This window comes from Haplochromis burtoni, unplaced genomic scaffold, assembly GCF_018398535.1.
Source record: "Haplochromis burtoni strain Fernald_Lab_line unplaced genomic scaffold, NCSU_Asbu1 Contig_11, whole genome shotgun sequence".
Classification (NCBI taxonomy): Eukaryota; Metazoa; Chordata; class Actinopteri; order Cichliformes; family Cichlidae; genus Haplochromis; species Haplochromis burtoni.
The window spans coordinates 2,104,524-2,125,143 of NW_024582372.1; the positions used below are offsets into that span (position 1 = coordinate 2,104,524).

General features: G+C 39.0%; 1 protein-coding gene across 1 annotated transcript; it reads right to left on the reverse strand.

The window, feature by feature from the left end:
- Positions 1–1,522: 1,522 nt before the first annotated feature.
- rps6ka2 (ribosomal protein S6 kinase, polypeptide 2) lies at positions 1,523–20,614 on the reverse strand. The gene is made up of 22 exons (XM_005915123.3): positions 18,377–20,614; positions 16,055–16,171; positions 14,699–14,780; positions 13,956–14,036; positions 13,066–13,145; positions 12,670–12,776; positions 12,549–12,586; positions 12,311–12,453; positions 11,432–11,502; positions 11,072–11,160; positions 9,375–9,439; positions 5,665–5,767; positions 5,331–5,473; positions 5,047–5,169; positions 4,679–4,768; positions 4,392–4,550; positions 3,997–4,158; positions 3,818–3,894; positions 3,468–3,585; positions 3,296–3,352; positions 2,838–2,918; positions 1,523–1,775 (listed from the first exon to the last, which is right to left on the reverse strand). Exons 1-22 carry the CDS (start codon positions 18,479–18,481, stop codon positions 1,626–1,628), a joined length of 2,241 nt encoding a protein of 746 aa, XP_005915185.1. The 5' UTR covers positions 18,482–20,614; the 3' UTR covers positions 1,523–1,625.
- Positions 20,615–20,620: the final 6 nt, after the last annotated feature.

Here is a 20,620-nt window from a genome sequence, read left to right on the forward strand (position 1 = left end):
GGTCAGTATCGGACCGATACCGATACGTAATATCGGATCGGTCCATCTCTAGTCTCTACTACAGTGCTTATTTCTTGCACATCTCAAAACGTTTTACCTCTGATCAGCAAGTATGTTTCTAACTTGTGGAGCATTATAATCTACATTGCTACGGCTTACCTGTACAACACAAAGTGCTACTAGTATCTGCAAAAAACCCTGTTCTATCATACCTCGTCTTTATGAGTGAACATCTCATTAGATAAAATCAGGGCAGCAGCATTAGACAGTATATACAAAAATCTGACACAGTGATTCTCCAATGTTTTGGCTTTCAGATACTAATGGCAAACATAAGCCTACTGATAAACACATTTGAGCACATGCAAATTGATGAATTATGCTGGACGTTGTCTAAAATGTATAGACTGCAGAGTGTGCCATGTTTCTTTTAAAGACTACTCAGTGAATCAAAGGCTGTGGAAGACAATTATGCAAGAAAAATCTTGATCACATTTTCTACCAATAAGACTAAATGGCATTGCTATAGGTTCTGTAAATAGTCACAGTCTTCCTGTGTGTTTTGAAATTTGAGCATAGCTGTTCAGTATCTCAGTAGCTGTATATTCCAGAGGAGCAGAACAGAAGAGACATGGGTAAAGTGGAAATGATGTTACTCCAGTTGAATGACGACTTGCTGAGGACTAAAGTCTCCCAACAAGTGTTGCTCCACCTCAGACATGAACAACACCGTATGAAAGCAGCTGAATCTGGCAAAAAAAAAAAAAAAATCTGGTACAGAAAGGTGCCAGTGGCACTGGCCTCTGGTGTTCTTAATTGTACTATACCTCAGCCGTACAATATATATATTTACGCTAGGTTGTTTTGTTCTGCTGGTGCTCGAGTGCAACATCCAGTGGTTCTTAATGTAGATGGCATTTTTAAATAAATAATTCCCTTTGGTAGGATATTTACATTTTTAACAGGCATGAGTCTGAGGATTGGAGTAAAATATGCTAATCTAAGAGAGATGCTGTGTGTATAAGTTATGACTTTGGAACAATAAATGCTATGCTTTTGTTGACATACAAAAATATATAAACCATACTGCTACTTTTATGTTTGTGGCACTGAATACTCCTTTTTTCAGTCTGTTTCTTACTTTGAACTGCAGCCGTTCCTGCAAATGTACAGTAATTCAAGGCAGATAAGAGTTTGTCTGTGTGTATTATAAGACAGCCTTGCCACTTATATGACCAAGGATGTTAACCAACTGAAATCAAGGCCAGCTTCCAAAGGACGGGTAAGTTAAAAGCAATTTTTTAATAAAATGTCTGTATGTTTGAATTGAAAATTCTCTTTTCAAAATTAAGAATAATTTATTTTAAGGTCTATTATTTGACTTCCTCAAGCCACTCAGTTTCACAGTTTCCAATGAAGGTGCATGTGATGAATTTTATATCAGTGCATCAAGCTGTTAAAATTGAAACAATTCACCGAGTGACTTGACGCTAATCCTGGTGCCAGTACAAGTAGGCCTCTATATTGTCATGTTATAGTTTATTAGATGTGATTTGTGCTTTTTAGAATGCAGGTCTACGATTAAAAGCTAAAATTATATTTGTGCTGCATTCAAATGGTTGAGGCTATTCCTTTTCCTTAGGATCTGAAGTGAGTTTTGGACTCCCGAGTTTCTTCATCCCTCTCCGCTGAGCAAGGCCAGAAGACTGAACAGGCTCCAGGACAGGGGCAGGAGCACAGCGCCTCAAAGCAGAATAGGTGGCAGATAGAGCCCCCTAGTGGAATAAAAGTAGAATGCATTGTATTGGATCAGTGTAATTCAGGTGACACCTTTACTATCAAAAGAGCCATTTTAAAGGAATTATTGACCAGACAATCTATTTGATGGTTACCCATTTAATTATATTAGCTATTAAATATATATAATTTTTGTACCTGTTATAACAAAAGAATTCCCAAACTTTAAAGTAAAGTGCATCTTCTCTTATGTACCTTAATAGCCTATGTTAAAATGTATGATTAAAATGTATACTTAATCTATGAGGTTAACCTATTAGAATTACTAATAAATCATTTACCACATGTGGCTACTCTACAGTGTTTATTTAGTACTTAATATTAAGTACTAATTTAGTACTCAATTTAACAATAACAGATTTTTGTGGCATGTATGAAATTATAGAATTATACTTACTAAAATTGTGTACTTATATTTATTATCAACTAATCAGACCTTGAGGACTACTCTGAAACAGTTATAAAGCTATGCATGCAACTTTGAATCCTACTTCTTTTTGTGCAAATTAATCAGTTTAATAGGAGACCACTCTAATACTGAAAATATGGACATACCAGTAAATCAGCACCACTGCTGGTAAAAATGGAGCGATTTATAAGCTGCATTCCTCTATCCAAATACATCTGATACTTTCAGGTACAATTTAAGTGTTTTTTTTCCCAGATACTTTTTAAGACTACTCTGCATTAAACATCGAAGATGAACCAAACTTCTGTTTTAAGGTAGAATTCACTTTATTTCAGTGGGACTTCCTGGTTAAATAAAATGTTAAAGTTTCTGTTACAGTGACCTGATATAGGTAGCAGTCTTACAAACTCAAAACATTAATAGCATAAAATGTAGGAGCTACAGTATAAAAATACCCACCCCAAAAAACTATAAACATCCACTTTTCTTTGGAGGTCTCCTTAGAAGATTTTAGATTGAGCAATAGATATATAAGTGATTTTTCTATCTATATTAGCACAATACAGGGGATAATATGCTTATCTCTATAGTAATCTGTATTTGTAATTACATACAGTACAAAGGGTCTGACCTTGACAATGAGTGGATCTTGTCTGGTGAGACATTCGTCAGAGAGCTGGTCTCTCTCAACAATCCAGGGGTGACGAAGAACCTGAAAAGCATCACAGTAAAACTGATATCAGCTCTGAATGTATATAATGTATATAACGTGGTAACACCACAACCATGATACATCTGTAGTATTGCAAACAGTGTAGGTATATAGTCAAACACATGATATACTGTCGTGGTATGAACATCAGGCTCAGTGCATATGTGTACATCTGGGCTAAAGGAAATGATATGTATGTAAAATTTCAGTTTGTATACACTTTTGTAATCTATTGCTTTGTCTAAATTAATAAAATTAATATCTATAGCATATTCATTATATCATGATGGAAAAAAACTGTCAAGGTGGGACCTGCACTATACTAATAGCACAATATGCCATATGACAGGCCAGTTTATGTTATGGACTAATGGTACCTGTGGGGCAGTCAAACGCTGATGGGGGTCCACATGGAGCATCTTAACCACGATATCCTGTTAAACAAATGGGGACATGAACGGTTAATATATTTGTTCTGCACTGATACTACGATGCTAGAGGCAAACATTTCCATTTTATGCAAATCAGAAAGCATTAAGATGTTTGAACCTTGGCTGCTTCTGACACCAGCTCCCAGTTTCCTCCTGTGATAATGAATTTCCCACAGCCGATCTGAGCCAGAATCTCCTCTGCTGTGTCCTCGGGACTGCTGGCAAATGGGCTGAAACTGACCAACAACAATGCCCACTTACAGAAAGCAATTCAATCTAATAAAAAATGCATGACTCTCTCTTATTGTCTCACTGTTATTTCACCGGGGGGGGGGGGGGGGTATTTAGACATCCTGTTTATTGCTGTTGCAGGAGTCTTTGAAGAAAATTGCAACATTGCATACAGTTTACACCTGAACTGTATCACAACCTGTGAGTGTGAGTTGTATTAAGACCTTATAAACTCACCCAGCTATCATAGTGTAGAGCAGGATCCCCAGGCTCCAGATGTCACAGGCTGCATCATAACCCTGTTTCCTCAAAATCTGCACATATACAAAAAAAGCAAAGAAAACCACTCACAGATATCTGTTAAATAATTTGTATAAGTGATACTGAGATGCACCTTGTAATGACTGCTGATGTACCTCAGGAGCCATGAACGTAGCTGTGTAACAGGGAGTCATCAGCAAACCATTTTCAGCTCTGAGCTGTTTGGCAAAACCAAAGTCGCATATCCTGATGCATTCTGGGAGTCCACTGTCATCTGCATAGCGGATGTTGCTGGGTTTCAAGTCTCGATGTACAACCTGGAAAAAATAATAACAAGTCACCATTAAGCCTTAATAATGTACATACATATAAATATACTACATGGACATTGCCATTGAAGCTCCCAGCACACAGCTTTTGTGCTGATGTTAATGACCTCTGAAGTTATGGAGCTTTGGCAATGTATATGCACTATGTTATGGCACTGGGACTGAACCGCCCCACCTGAATTCAAAGATTGATTTTTAAGCCCTCCTTTCATCCAGCTTACCCCCTGTGAGTGTAAATATTCCACAGTTTTGGTCAGAGCACACATGATGTCTGATGCATCTCTCTCAGTAAAATTTGTGTGCATCAGAGCTTTGTCCAGCAACTCGTCCCCTCTCAGTAACTCCTGAACCAGATACACACACTGGCCATCGTCAAACACCTATAGGTAAAGGTGAATGCAGAAGAAAGATACAAACAAATATCTTTTTAAAAAAAAGAAAAAATGCTTAGGAAAAATTACATGCAAATTAAAAATCACTATTCTGCAGGCTCATGTGCTGTACTTACATCTTTCAGGGTAATAATATTTGGATGCTGTCCATATCTTAACAGAATCTCAATCTCTTCTGACGGATCTCTCCTCGCTCTGTCAATAATCTGACATAAATGTGCACAGCATATTAGCATGATGGATCACCAGTGATTTGTAACTAACTCTGAGTTACAGCTCAGGAAGCATGCAAGTTTTGTCCAGTTTGACTACATTTTATTTTAATATGTAAGCAGCCCCAAATAGTCATTTCACAAGCTAACAAATAGCCCTGTTTACATTCAACACCATCATAGTAAAGAATATTACTGCTGAGGCTCTAAAGGCAAAGAGTAAATCAATAGTGTATTTAAATAAATTGCAGTTCAGGTTAAGTGTCCCCTACCTTCACACAATACTCCACTGAAGTAATTCTGTGCAGACATCTTTTGCAGACAGAGGTTCCCGTGTGTCCGATTTCTTCTTTCAGATCATAAACATCACCGAAGGCCAAATCACCACAGAGATGCTATGTAGAAAACACATAATCAGGTGCACAAACACTACAACATTAAATGACTTATGTAGTTGCTGACAGGGAATTTATTTGAGGTAATGTTTGGAAAGGTCAGAAACCTAAATACACAAACTGTGTGCTAGTCTGTGATTTAATTAGATGTAGAGTTATACCTGTGCGATGGGGTTGATGTTCAGCTCTTGAGGAGTGGCCGCTACTGGAGCAACACTGGACTCCTGAGTTTGGTTAGTTGCAACGAAGCTAAAACCACGAAACAACTGGTGTGTGTTCGCGCTGGGAGGGATGCCTGGAGAATCTGGATATCCCAAGACACATTGAACCAAACGTCTGCAGAGTGCTTGACAGTGTTTTAGAAATATTAAAGTTTAGTAAAAACGATTGATCAGTATGGTAGTTTTCTTTTTTTTCTGTTCCTCGTTGAACCCAGTCGCCTATAACCTATACATTAATTCTGTATTTGCATGTGTGTCTACATGCTTTAGTTACCAGTAGGTGTTCTGGAGGTGAACTCAGGGTCAAAATGGAAAGTGTCTTCAGGTCTGCCAACGGTCGGTTTGAAAGGAGGCCTCACTTCCTTCTTGTACAGCTTCTATGAATGAGCAAAAAAACCCCCGAGAAATTGGAATACTGTTACACCAGCAGCTGAATTCAACACAAATGACACATGATCTGTAAAGGAGGTATAAAAGTCAGAAGAAAACACGATGTATAAGCTTTGACTATAGCGTGTTTGGGGGGGAAAAAATGATTATTTCAGTCAGATCTGATAAAAAATAGTCCACAAGTTTGCTAGGTTTGCACACAAATAAGACAAATAAGTAAAATTTATTTATTTAAACACGGAAAAATAGTTGCCCAAAGTGCTATACTAAACAATTAAAAGTTATAAAATATTTTTTAATATTACAAATTAAAACAATAAAAAAAAAAGAAAAGAGAACAACAACCAGTTTAAGAGCATTTTCTATGAATAAGTCTGCCCTTCACCAGTTCATCACTGTAACCATTAAACTTCCCAGTTTAGCCTGCCCTTACAGTCAAGTATATACTTTGATTGACATGGACTTTTCTTCTAATATAGTTTCAGAATTGGAAATATCCAGACAATATATGTACAGATCCAATATCCAATTAAAAAAAATTAAAATGATTTAGGACAACTTTATTTTGTCATATTACAATATGACTTGCTAAGGAGTCCTTACCTTAGAAAATAATCTCTCATCTTCCTGTTTTTTCTTATACCTTTCTCTGTCTCGAGTGATATTATCCCACTTTATCATTTTTTCCTCACTGGGTACAGCCACTGTACCATTAGCTAGCAGACAGACACTGTGCAAAACTGTAGCACTTGTTACACCATCCATTCATTCATTCATTCATCCATTCATTCAACTCTTCTGCTTATCCTCATTGAGTGCAGCACGGATAAGATCTTGGAGAGGCTTACGGCTGCTGTGAATACTCAGAATAAGATCTCTGAGTGCAGACTGGATTACATCTTGGAAGGGCTCGCTCGGAATAACATCTCTGAGCGCAAATTGGATTACATCTTGGGGAGGCTCACTGTGGTCGTGAGTTCTCAGAATCAGCTGATTGACCACAAGAATGACAACATCACAGAGCGCAAGTTTGATAACATCATGGAGAAGCTCACGGCTCTCCAACGGGAGATTGAGAGACCAGTGTTGGACTGTAGAACTGCTTTGAAATTCATATGAGCTGTTCGCACTAAAGTAAAAAGCACCATCACTTCATGCGGATACCCTTTCGGCGCCAGTTGCGGTCGCAAGGCTGGAGCCAAACAAAAACACCCTGATAACGACTGTGTTTAGTCTGTTCCTTCCCATTCCATGCAAGGCCACCTGGGTTGGCTGGAAGACTGTTTACTTAGCCTGGCAGGGCGACGGACACTGTCTCAGCTGAACTCTGGACACGCACACACATACATATACACTGATATGCACACACTCATCCCCCTTCTCTTTCCAAATGCCTTCGATGCTTGTTCCCTCCTGGGAACACGACGGGTCTGAGCCCCTCTTTTTTTGTATTGTAGTGTTTATTTCAGTATTTTTTTTCTGTAATGCTACCGATCTCCGACCTGTATCCCCATGTGATGTCTGTGTTGTGTGTGTAAGGTTGGGGGGGTGGGGTCCTATTTCACTGCAGGGCAACCTGCACGTGGCGAATAAAGCCTTGATTGATTGATTGATCCTTGTCGGAGTTGTGGGGGAGTCTATCGCAGGGCTAACACAGTGAGACAGACAACCGTTCATACTCACATGGGCAACTTCAAATCATCCATTACCCCAATAATTGCATTCTTTGGAGTGTGGAAGAAAACCAGAGAGAACCCACGGAAACACAAGGAGAGCATGTAAACTCCACACAGACAAGCCCCACCCAGATGGTGGAGCTGAACTCAGGCAACAGTGCTAACCACCACGCAACCATCCATCATACAATATATTTTGTTCTTCACTGACTATCATATTCAATTATTCATTAACCGAAGTTAAAAAAAAAAAAAAGGAAAAAAAGTAGAGCAAATTAGAATGTGACAGAATACAACAAGGTCCTTCTAGAAGCAAGTGCTGCAACTTGGCACCTATCTTGAAACACCTCTCAGGACTTCTGAATAAATGTGAATATCCACTAATGGGAAAAAATTATAAAAAATTAATATGAAGTAAAGACTGGTGGCTGGTTGTATAGCTATCATACAGCAGCAGAAAGGCACATGCTGTAATACTGAGTATAGCCTGCAGATGTCACCATTGCAGTGCCCATTAAAGGGAACAATCTTTCTGGGTTCCTATTACTAGCATACATGGAAAGTAACCAACAGAGACTATTAGAAATTGGGAAGTGTTGATGCATTTGAGTATTCGGTTTTCATTTGATAGTGTTGAGAAAATGAGGCTACAAATCTTTACTATTTCAAAGATCAAGACATTAAAGAAAGGCTAAGACCGCAAAGTCAGAAAAGGTTCTGATGAATGATGTGGAATCATTCTGCCTGATAGAGTACAGTGATTTAATTAGCATAGTGCAGAATAGAGCATAAGCCTCTTACTGACAGTTGTCACATCAAGCCAGCAACACCATGTGTAAATGGGAGCATGTTGTGTGGAAGTGAGCAGGTAGTAATGTAGTGAGGAGGGCAGCAATGGGAACCCGCGGTGAGGGCAGAGATTAGCGAGCATGTAAAGCCGATGATAGTGGATTCTGATAGAAATAAGAGCGCCATAATTCACAAAAGCAGATAAATGAGAGTCCCAAGCCTTCCAAACATCTGTGATTAAAAAGGAAGGGTGCTTTAAGAGATCAGAGCAGATATTTATAGGGAGGATGATTACAATCAATAAAACAAATGAGTCTATGATTGCTTTGCTGAGATTTCTGCTTTTAAAACTGATTTAAAGGAGAGAGAAAAACCAAATCCCCTTTTATGGCAGCCAGCAGGCTTGGTGGTGTGTAACCAACATGAATATGTGTCACTTTTTTAAAGTAATGCTGGATGAATGGAATGGGAATGAAATAGCCCTATCAGAAATGCAATCTTCAAATTTATAAAAATGACATGAATATTTTTTCTGCTTCTGTTGACAAATGTTTCAGCCCACAAATAGTGTAGGAGGGCTTTGTTTTCTAACATGCAATAAGCACAGCTTGCATTTTGAAGAACGCCAAGGGGGCAAATTGTTTTTCACTGTACATCCAAAGGAGCTGAGGTCTCAAGGTTAGATAAAGATAGTTAGGATAAAGACTTTAGTGAAAACATTTGCACATGAGCCAACTTTCTGAGACAAAGGCTTTTACAGATAAGAAGATTAGTTGCAAAAAAAGTTAGGCAAGATGGACAGAAAAGGAAGTTTGGGGTTTTGCTGCTAACCAACATCACATGAGCATGTTAAAGTGCCGTGACTATGGACAACTCTTGAGGAAGTGAAGGAGGAGTTGTCTTGACCAAGTAAACCTGATCCATGTGATGCTGATTTTAAGTTTAACTCAGGTCAATAATCTCATTACTGCACTTTAAAACTACAACAGCAGTGTAGTTGATGTAGTAAGAAATTATTGTTATTCGTAAATGTGAGAAAGACGGTGGTTATAAGACAATAACGGTATAATACAAGTTTATAGTACCCAAATATCTATATTGCAGAATACTCTTAATAAATTATGCTTACATTCCAGTCTATTGATGCAAAGAAGCGATGCCTTTTTATTTCTTCTACTCCATCTGGTCCTGCACCTATAAGTAACACAGATTAAGAGAATCAGAATCAACCGCAATGCCTTTTATTGTCATTAAATCATAAGATGTAATAAAACTGAAATGCTACATCCGCATGTACCTCCAAAATAAAATCAATTCACACAATTCAACAATCATTCACACAGTAAAACAAACCCTTTCAGTTGAAGATAATAAATAATTATGGATATGAAGGAGTAAAAAGTACAAATAAATAAATAAATCCGCCATGCCATGGTGCATTTAAAAAACTGTTCTTTAATCTATTTATCCTTTATTTTGGTGGAAATGTAACATCTACCACAGGGCAACAGGTCAAACAGCTGTTTCCAGGGCGACGACTGCCCTTAGTGATTTTTTTGAGAGCTATTTTGAGAGCCATCTCACTCTTGCATTTAAATCACTGTTAAAACGATCATGAATTTAGCAGGTGAATTTCTTGTAAACCATGAATGGACAAAGTATCATTTCTAATGTTATATGTGGTACATTTGTAATATGAATAGATTTTTTTTTTAAACCAAATTAGCACCTTGTTAGTACTGGTACTTTTCCCTTGAGAATTTTCTTAATGCTTCACACTACAGACTCAACAAGGTGATGGAAACATTCCTCAGAGATTTAGATAGGATCACACAATTGCTCTAAATCTCCCGTCTCACCACATCCCAAAAGTGCTCTATTGGATTGAAATCTGGTGATTATAGAGGCCATTTGAGTACAGTGAACTCATTGTCATGTTCAAGAAACCATTTTTGATTATCTGAGCTTTGCGAAATGACACATTATCCTGCCAGAAGCAGCCATCAGAAGATGGGTACACTATAAAGGGATAAAGGGATGTACATGGTCATTAACAATATTCAGGTAAATGTGATATGTTGATACTAAGGGGTCAAAATGTACCAAGAAAATATGCCCCACACTATTACACCATCATAAGCAGCCTTAACCCTCCTACAAGGCAGGATGGACCCATGCTTTCATGTGTAAACAAATTTCTGACCCTGTCATATAAATGTTGCAGCAGAAATTGATACTCATAAGACCTGGAAACTTTTTTCTTCCAGGCTTCTGTTGTCCAGTTGGGTGAGCATATCCTTAGTTTCCTGTTCTAGCTGACAGGAGCAGCATGAGGTGTGGTCTTCTGCTGCTGTAGCCCATGTGGTTCAATGTATTGTATATTCATTCATGCTCTTCTACATCAACAGGGCATTTTTGCTCAGAGAGCTGCCACTCACTAAACATGTGGGAAAATCCCAGTAGATCAGAACAGTTTCTGAAATATACAGCTCAGCCCATTTGACACCAACAACCCTGCTACAGTCAAAGTCACTCAGCTCACCTTTCACTCCATTCTAATGTCACATTTGAACTTCAGCAGGTTATCCTGACCATGTCTACATGCCAAACATGTGACATGTGATGCAATTTGCTGCTGAATTGCTAAAATATTTGCCCAAATGAGGTGCTGATTAGGTGTACCAGGTGTACAAGAGACCAGAGAGTGTGTAAAATAAGAAGTGACTTCAAAAGTTAACCAAATGGACACAAACTGCTGATGTTTAAGTTTCTAAATTTATTCTAAAAACACATTTAATTGTCATTGTTCAAGGTTTTTATACATACCAAGTCGATTAGCAGGATTTCTCTTGAAGAGCGCTCTTAATAAACTCTGCACTTCAGGACTGAGGAACTGTGGCATTCCCAGCTTAGCCCTGAACACACAAGCCAAGAAACAGGTTTATGCATGTTTATGTCTGCTGACAGTTTATTTTTATGTTCATTCAGGTATAGTGGATCTCTTGAGGTTAATAATTGCAGATTTATATAAGCAGCTTATCCTATAAAGCAACCCTCAGAAATCAAAGATACAATATAGATAATTGAAATGCAGTTGGACAATGGGAAACAGATAAGAATTTTTAAACATTACATCCTGCAAAAGATGTGAAGGTTCAATAAAATAGCAACAATAATTAGTCTTACTTTAGAATAAGTGCCATTGTTTCTTTCCGATCTTTTCCTTGAAAGGGTAATGATCCCGTCAACATTTCAAACTGGAAAACACAACGAAACAACTGTCAAAACACGTCCGCCCAATAATGGAAGCTGTGGAGGTGGATTATCTCATTAGCATGCTTGCTTCAAATTTTATTAGTCATTTGACTTCCACTGCAAACGGGCCAAATCAGAAACAAAGCTGTTGAAATTAATGCATAATACCATGACCTAAATCACATTTAACTGGAAAAGGCTGAGAGGCATAAAATAAAGATATACACTGGTTAACACTGTAACAAACCTAACCTACTGTGCACCCTGATAATAGACTTTGCCACACCCAATGGTATTCACCCACATTAAAGATTGGATTACAATGTGAAGGAGTTCTCTTTTTTTCAGAAATCTCTTTTACTTTTCAATATCTCTACAGCACATTGAGAAATCTTCGGCTATTTATTTGTTTATTTTAATATCAGTACATTCCTGACACCAGACAAGGGCAGACAGGGTTGACATCTTCCCCTGGTGACCTAATGTAGCTGCCAGCTGTCAGTGAATGTTTAACCTCTCAGTATTAGTAAAGTAAGCCACCAGGCTAGCGAAACAAGCAGCATCCAGCAGATGCACGTTTGCTGAAAATAATGGGACCTAATCTGCCAGATACAGTAATTAAAGTTGTTTTACTGCCAGAGGAAAGCCAAACGAAGAAATCAGTGCACTGGCATATTATCTAAGAACTGAGTTTGCAGTTAATTCATTATTAGATAAAACATACAAGCCAGCAGAGTGACTGCATGCTCAGAAGGAAAATTAGTCATGCATGTCAGAAGTGTAGAGAGACTATCAAAGTAAAAGACTTACCATAAGCACGCCAAATGACCACCAGTCAGCGCTTTGTGTATGACCTCTCCTGTTTACAACCTCTGGAGCCATGTACTCTATTGTTCCACAGAAGGAATAAGCCCTTTTATCATGGTCAATAGCTTCCTTACTCAAGCCAAAGTCTGGATAGTGAGACAGAGACAAAAGGGGATCATAGTCAAAAGACAAATAGAGACAGAAAAGCAGAGAATTACAGTTTTCAGTCAGCTGTACTGACCTGTAATCTTAATATGTCCTTCTTCATCCAGTAGAATGCTTAAGAGGGAGAAAAGAACTTTAAAATCAGCATCGAAATATTTTTTCTAAAATGCATAAAAGGGATGTTTATGAGCTAGTACTTTTCAGGCTTGAGATCCCTGTAGATGATCCCCAGACTGTGTAAATGGTCCAAGGCCAAAGCCAGCTCTGCAAGGTAAAACTTCACATCCTCTTCTGTGAACATTACCTAGTACAAATGAACAAATGTATTAAATATAATGTGCAAAAACGAAAAGTAAGGGGAAACTGGTCTGTTATTGATTCACATATTTGTTTTTGAGCTCTCTCCTATGAAATTCGCTTTTCACCAGAGCCAACCGAACTATGGCACATTGTCTCAATATGTGTGCCTCCTTTAAAGTACAAAAAAAATGACTGTCTTTGATCTCTTTCACAGGCGAATGATGGGAGTTATACAAACACCTTCCCATAACAAACAGTGAGCAGTGGATTATGATTTGAACCAGGAAGCCTACCTCCTTGGACAGACGAGTAAAAAGGTCTCCTCCTCGGAGGAAATCCAGGATCAGGTAGAGCTTCCCTTCTGTCTGGAAGGCTACACAAATACATAAATACATGCACAAACAGAAATGCAAGTTAAACACGTCTTGAGGCTTTAATTGCTGTATTGAGGACTATAAAGTATTCTATTATTTTGTGCACAGTCTGCACATTTATCTGCAGTTGTGTATAGATACAAATAAGGGCAGACTACAATGACTTTTCCCTCATTTTTGAACATGTATGCAATGAGAAAAATGACTTGTGAAATGTCACCTTGTCTTTGTGTAACAGATCAAAATGACTAATTAGTCAACTGCCCCGCTGAAGTCCCCCAACAGCACACAGCCCCATTTAAACAGACACTAGCTGTTGATTTAGAACTACAGGGACGAGGAATATAGACCAACGCTAAACAACATTTATTAAACAAATAATGACTTACCCAACACAATTTTTCTATGCTCATTTCTGGTTCCACACCTTTATTCCTTAACTCTATTAAAGTAGCTTTGCATGATTCATAGTTCAACAATATCCTTATTTGCCCTGTACTGGGCTTTACTACTAACCCTTGGTTCATCTACTGTCTGAAATAAGCCACTTCAGCTTTCTTTCCCCTACTTAAACTCAATTTTCCCTTTAAGTGGATGCTATTCGGAAAACAGCACACAACCAAGAAAAGAAAAAAACTCTGAAATAGAGCATTTAGGGCAATCTGAGTTTTTGCCTTATTACTTATCAAATCTTAGGCCATGTTTAATGGCCAAACATTCACTATTAACACTATGTATCATTCTACATGTATAAGGCCAATAGATTCCAACACATACATGCTGAAAAAGCACAAGTAACTCATACTCACCATAGTGAAGTTTAACTATAAATGGGTGGTTCACTTCAGCCAGTATATCTCTTTCCATCTTCGATCGCACACGATCCCGAACTGAGTAGGAGATAGAAGGCAGTCTTTTTAATGAAGTTTCAGCCAGTTTATTCTGTAAAATGTCACAAGTCTAATAACACGAGTACGTGTTATGTAGGATAAGAATGCATTTCCTTGAAATTAAGGTAAATTAAATCCAGTGTAGCTGGTTTATAGTGAAATGAAAACCACAATAACAGTGTTATTGCAACATCTGTCTGCTTGACAAGATGACAGTGTAACTCTTTAGATTCCAGAGGTGCAGGTTAAGAGGATTAAGGCTTGTACAAAGTCACTAAATCAGCACATGACATCTGAACCTGCTTTTAAAGTACACCCCTGTTTACAATAATCTCGGCTGACGCAAAACAGTTTATCTGAATCAAAAGTACAAACTAACCTCTTTACCCAAAATCCCCTTGAATGTAGGGCACTGTGAGAACTTGGGCAATGATATATCTATTGCTCCTCTACTAAACCAATAATAATTTTAACAAATGACCATGACTCAGATCCAATCCTCTGTGGAGCTGTGCTTGTTTTGTTTCTTTCTTTAAATATAGCCAATAACAAGAACATGATACAAAAGGGCTTTGTTTGAAAGAAATTTTTAAAAAAATTATTATTACTATTTGAAATGATGCCAATGGGGCAATATGCCAAGTGTATTTGCACTAAATCACCTTTTAGCGTTGCCTTCTTCAGGACCTTCATGGCATATAGCTGTCCTCTGTCCACTCCTCTTATTTTTCTAACCAGAAACACCTGCAATGATAATTACCATAAACATCACATTTTGTGCAACTGTTCTTTCGTAGTGACGTTTCTGAAACAAAAGAAAAAAAGCAAACTTGTCATTTATATTTCACAACATTTAAAAATGCTATATTCACCCTTTGTAGGTTACCAAGCCGGAGCAAGTTACCATCACGTTACATAAAAGAGCCACATCAATGTGGTTTCGGTGCAACAGAGACAACAGCTACGATTTAAACAAGGTCTGCAATAATTTAGCAGACATATAGCAAGCTATGTAAACATGCTGTCTAAGCCACACTGTGACGTGACCTTTTGTTCATGCCTGCAGCCTTGGAAACGGCAGCCACATGCCAACATCTGCTGATGTTTCATGTAAGGCCCATTCCGATCTCTAATCTACAGTAACATTAACAAATCAGTGAGCCTTTACTAATTTAAATAAACTTGGTGATCTGTGAAACCGTTGTCAAGGCAGCTAATCTACAGATAATTAGAACTAGATGGCTTATCATTAGCAGATGATTGGCTGGTAAAGCATAATCAGCTGCGGCACTGAAATCAGACACGCATATATTCACTGTGCCAAAAGGTAAGTGGACATCTCCTGGCTCATTTGAATCTAGTTTTTTAGAGTTAAGCAGGACCTTAGTTCTAAGTTGCCTGAACAATAGTGCACTTCTTTTTTACAGTTGCGTTTTAAGAAATGCTCGCCTCTTTTCAATAGCATAAAGCAAGTACAATAAAACCCCCACGATTTCTTGAGTTTGTGTGAAAAGCTTTGACCAATCTGCACAGACCTCTCACTTCAACTGAATCCAACACCTTTGGGAGGACTTGCAGCACTGACTGCGAGGCAGACCATATTGCACCACATCACTGTCTGACCTTAACGTTCTGGTGTCTGAGCAGGAGCAAATTCCTGCAGTGTGGTTTCAGGCTATCTTGGAAATACTTCCCACAGGACTGGAGGCAATTATAGCAGCATATTAATGCTGATGGTTTCTGGATGAAGTGCTCAACAGTCACACGAATGTGCACTTACTTTTGGGCATCATCAAGTGAGAAGTCCACATATTCTAATAAAACCGAGAGGAATAAAAAATATTAACATGATCATTATACCAAATACATGTAGCCTCAGAGGTGACCTTCTAGACCTTTTAAGGTTATTTATGTTTTTTTTATTGTCAACACTGATATTTTCCGTAAGGTCAGTGTCCCATCACTTTTATCAGATTAAAGCCTTAAAGCTGCAGTAAGTAAATGGTTGCACATTGTACCTTTCCATAGGATCCCTGTCCCAGCACTTTAAGCAGTTGGAACTGTGAAGGGTCTGCTTTCTCACAGCCCTCCTTAACATGGTGGCTGATGTCAAACTCCTTAAGTACACTGTCATCCTGATGAAAGAAAAGATAGAAGTCATTATTGGTAGATTAGGGTTAAGGTGAGATTTAAACGAGTTAAGAAATTACACTTTACAACATATGAGCAATGATTAAATTGTGTCCCTATAACCTCAATGTGCATTTAAAAAGGCCATCAATGTAATAATTACTCATTAAATCCATACCTAAAGATAGATAGTCATCTACAAGCCATTATATTGCCATCAAGATATTGGCTGAGGTCACTGGAAATCATGCACAGTGTAAGCTGCCTTTTTCAGCCTATTCAGTTTGCTTAATGAAGTGAATGACCAACTTTCAACAAGAGGCAAGGCTTAGACTGGATATTGTGACTATGATATACACTGCAACTTCTTTTATACTGTAATTCTGTACAAAACACTATCAGGACTTGGTAAATATGGGTAATGGTTATAAATCGATTCTTCTAGCCTCCACTTGTTTGATGAAACCTGTTAGATAACCTTCATTTTTAGTATATGATAAGATTCTGTCTGTCCTGAAGAATCACTTGGCTGAGGTATTTTCATACCCTTTTATGCATTTAATGCAGCTTGTAATCAGCTACTAACCCATCCTCGTGGAATAGTTTGATATGAGAAAGAAATTCTTCCCTCAATCTGGGAGCCAGAGTGACTGAACGTTCACATGAGGCTGAAAATAATCACATGGTCTCATTTCTCCAGTGACGGCAAGTCTTTTGATGCCATCTCCCTCCTACAGTTCCCCTTAAACCAGAAACGTCCACCAAAGCAAGTCATGAAAATAAATACAGCCTTCAAATGTTATTGTCATTATAGCAAGGATAAAACAGCTGGTTTCTCCAAACTATTTTCCTAACTATCAGGAATTCAGAGGTAATTGCAGTCTGATTTTCCAGATTGATGTACCATCAAGAAAACAACATAGGAAAGGTTCTCATCTTGATAGTACAATAATGACTAATACGAACTATGCCATACCAGTGTAGACAGTGGAAGTCTAAAAACCATACAATTACTGACATAAGTGAATAGCAAGAATATAGATCTATAACCCACAACACACGTACAATAGATTCAAGTAAGATGAAGAGATGAAGATCTCTTCCAGTTTGAAGATGAAAAAATAACATTTTTGCAAATGTGCAAAATAGGTTATATTTAACGGCCATTTTGTAGATTTTACTGTTTAAAACTGAATTGAATTATAAATGGGTGACTGAAATATCAGTGTGTATTATATAGTATTTTGCATGTTGATGCACTTCGATCAAATCAATCCATGAGCTAATTTACACACATAAAAATATAAAGTCCAACTTATTGTAATGAGATTTTTCATCAGTCACTTTGAGGTCATTGAAGGCCTGGCTTCAACTGTAACATGCTGGAAAGTTTCAACTCATACTGAGCAAACTGCTCCCTTCTTTTCTTTAGTTGCTGGTTTATTCCTTAAACAAGGTCGCCTGAGTAATTTCCACCTACTCCTGATGGAGCATCAGAGCATCCCATTCCAGGGACAGGCAACTAGACAGGTAAACAAACTCAAGCAGGCAGGCATTTGCTAAAATAAAACAATCACGTTAACGGGTAGCCTGTAAAGATGATTCATCAGCACTCCTTTACAAAGAAAAGGGAGGGATAAGGTGAGGTTTTGCTCCATTAATATCCAAAACATTCAGGTAGATCTGCAACAAAAGACTCACTGCCTCTCACTGCCCTGCTGCTTTGTTTGGGCTATAAATAAACCTCCACTGCTGAGGCTGACCGCTGAATCAATCTGTCTGTATCCATTTATCTATCAACCTGCCTGCCTTGTTGCTTGTTTGCCCGTTAGCGTTTCTGTCTGACTATATTTCCATACAACTTCTCTCTCTCTCTCTCTATGTCCGTCACAGCACAGTGACTCCCTTCGTATTCCTCTATTTTCTAGCTTCCCCACGGCCAGGGAAAGCAGCAACAGCTGTAGAACGACGCAGCAGTGACTCCTGAAACACTCCAAAACAAACCAAATAACACACATTCTTTCCACTATCATTCCCATGTGCACACGGACTGTTCACACACACACATGCAGTCCACTGTCTGCTGCACATGTGAGCTGGTGTCTGGGCTGTTACATTCCCACAAACGCACATGGTGCAAATGTGATGCAGCCCCCCTTACAGCAAACATATTTGCATTTGTGTCCAAATGATCTGCTAAGGCCACTCACCTCCACCTGGCAGAACCCAGCGGTGTTTTTGTTTCTTGCCGCCTTGTTCTTCAGGTAAATAGAAAACCATCTCCTCACCGTGAATTTTCGCGTGCTGGTATCCATGGCAACGAGCAGATTTCTCTCTCTCCCCCCCCCCTTTGTGCATCTATCCCATAATGATAATCATGTCCCCTGCCGGGGGTCCTAGGGTAGAAATGGATCTTTTATTGGTTCGTTTATTTGTCTCGCAGCTTCATCACTGGTCCATCCTCAATGCGGTCCTCGCTCTTTAGGTTTCCCATCATTCGCATGCGCCTCTCGTCCCTCCGGTGGCTTCTCAGACGGTCCCGTGTCCCTTAGCTGCAGTGGACACCGGCGAGCACGCAGACAGAGTTGTGACAGAGGCTTAAAGCTATGCAGGCAGACAGCGGGATGATGAACGGGACCTGTGCTGCTGGGTTTGGGGTTGCCTTGTGTTTTGCATCAGGCTCTCTGCGTGAGGCTGCAGGGAGAGGTGACGAATAAATCTGTTCCGCTGAATCAGGAGGTGCGTGTGTGTGTGAGCTCCCTCTTCACATCTCTGCCCGTGCATGTGTTTATTCATCCCCTGCTCCCTACCTCCCTCTCTCTCTCTGCAGACCAAGGGATTGTCACCAGTCACATTGTGTGCCACCCCTCCCTCTCTTATTCTCGCCCCTGCTCCTGGCCCTCACCTCCCTCTTCGTTTCTCCCAACAGCATACAGCAACAGCTGGTGAGGTCACATGGTTGTAACCCAGCTACCTCTCCGTCTCCCTCTTCTCCTGTCCCTTCTTTTTTTGTGTGTGGCATCCAATTCCACACACACAGGCAATGAAACAAATGACAAAATAACATGGGCTACAGTGTAGGCTGCATACCAGTAGATGGGAAAAGAGTGGCTAAGATCCAGTCACATCACATCAGAGTAACAGTGTTCAATAAAATCCCGAGGGCAGCGGTAATCAATGTTGGGATCAATAATGATGACAGCAACAAGGACAACAAGCACAATCAAGTACAGAGGGATCTGGTTGATCAGTGGGTGTGGGTGTCTGTGTGTGCAGGTACTTGGATCTGTCACATCAGCAGCTTTGCAGAACTGCAGTGTTACATAACAAGAGAGAGAGCAAAGGGGAGGGAGATGGAAATACAGACCAAACTGAGAGGGAGGTAAGGGGTAAATGAGGACTGCGTTCTACCTAGGTCAAGTGTCCATGGCTGACCAAGGCTTAATTTCTTCTTCTTTCTTTCTTTTTTTATTACGTTTAAAATTCTTCATCCAGGGCAGTTCACCTGAAACGCCCAAACTGTGATCTCTAAACCTGGAAATGACTAAAAATGTGGGGTTTTGGCATCGTTTCATGTTAGATCATATTTGGATGTAACTGGCACAGAATGTTAGGTCACTTTACCGCTAATGAAAATGTAATCAGATGTGTTTCGTCATGCTGCTGTGCGGTGTTGTGGGAGGAGATTCAGGATTATGGATTGGTGTCTTTGTCCGTTTGGGATTAAGGATCTATAAGTAGATCACCACATTAATATTTATACACACCGATATAGACAGACACTACTACGATGCTATACTACACTACATGTCAGGATGCATGTTAAAACCATCCCATGTTTTGTGGCATGTAAAAAATTTTAAAGCAAATAATACATCATATCAAAATGACATTTTACATAATGATTATAGCAGACACTGAATAGATATTGAAGGCTTTATTGTGAGAGAAAAAAATGATACACATGCTTAGTTCAGAAATTTCACACTACAGCATTGATCTACTGTAGATACAATAAAATCCATTAGATTTAAAATAATTCATCTATGAACAAAAAGCCACAGTCCAACAGCATCAATAGAAACAAGTCTGTGTGCAGATCGGTGAGGTGTTAAATAACCTTTCCCAAAACAAGTGCTAAACCCTATTCAGGCCATAGGTCAGCAAAAACTGATGTGCTGTGAACTTGTGTAACATCTTCTGTAATGTACTGTGCTGACACTCACATCTCTGAATGAAAGATTTACTGCATACTACCTTATATTTATGGAAACAGACCTAAAAAGGAAACATCAAGCACACATACTTGGCAGTTATAAAGTGTTTCAGAAGTGGCACTGTGGGCTTACAAAGATGGTCCTCAAAACATGCATATCATCTATATCTATTTCACTGTGTGTGTGTGTGTGTGTGTGTGTGTGTGTGTGTGTGTGTGTGTGTGTGTGTGTGTGTGT

Bases quoted from the DNA above. Each gene is read 5' to 3' on its own strand.
- rps6ka2 (XM_005915123.3), bottom strand. From the start codon at position 18,481: ATGGATACCAGCACGCGAAAATTCACGGTGAGGAGATGGTTTTCTATT. The intron at 11,503-12,310 runs GTAAGTCTTTTA...TGTGTTTTCCAG, and splicing joins GGTCATTTGGCGTGCTTATG to TTTGAAATGTTGACGGGATC. The intron at 5,474-5,664 runs GTAACTAAAGCA...TGGGATATCCAG, and splicing joins CACCTCCAGAACACCTACTG to ATTCTCCAGGCATCCCTCCC.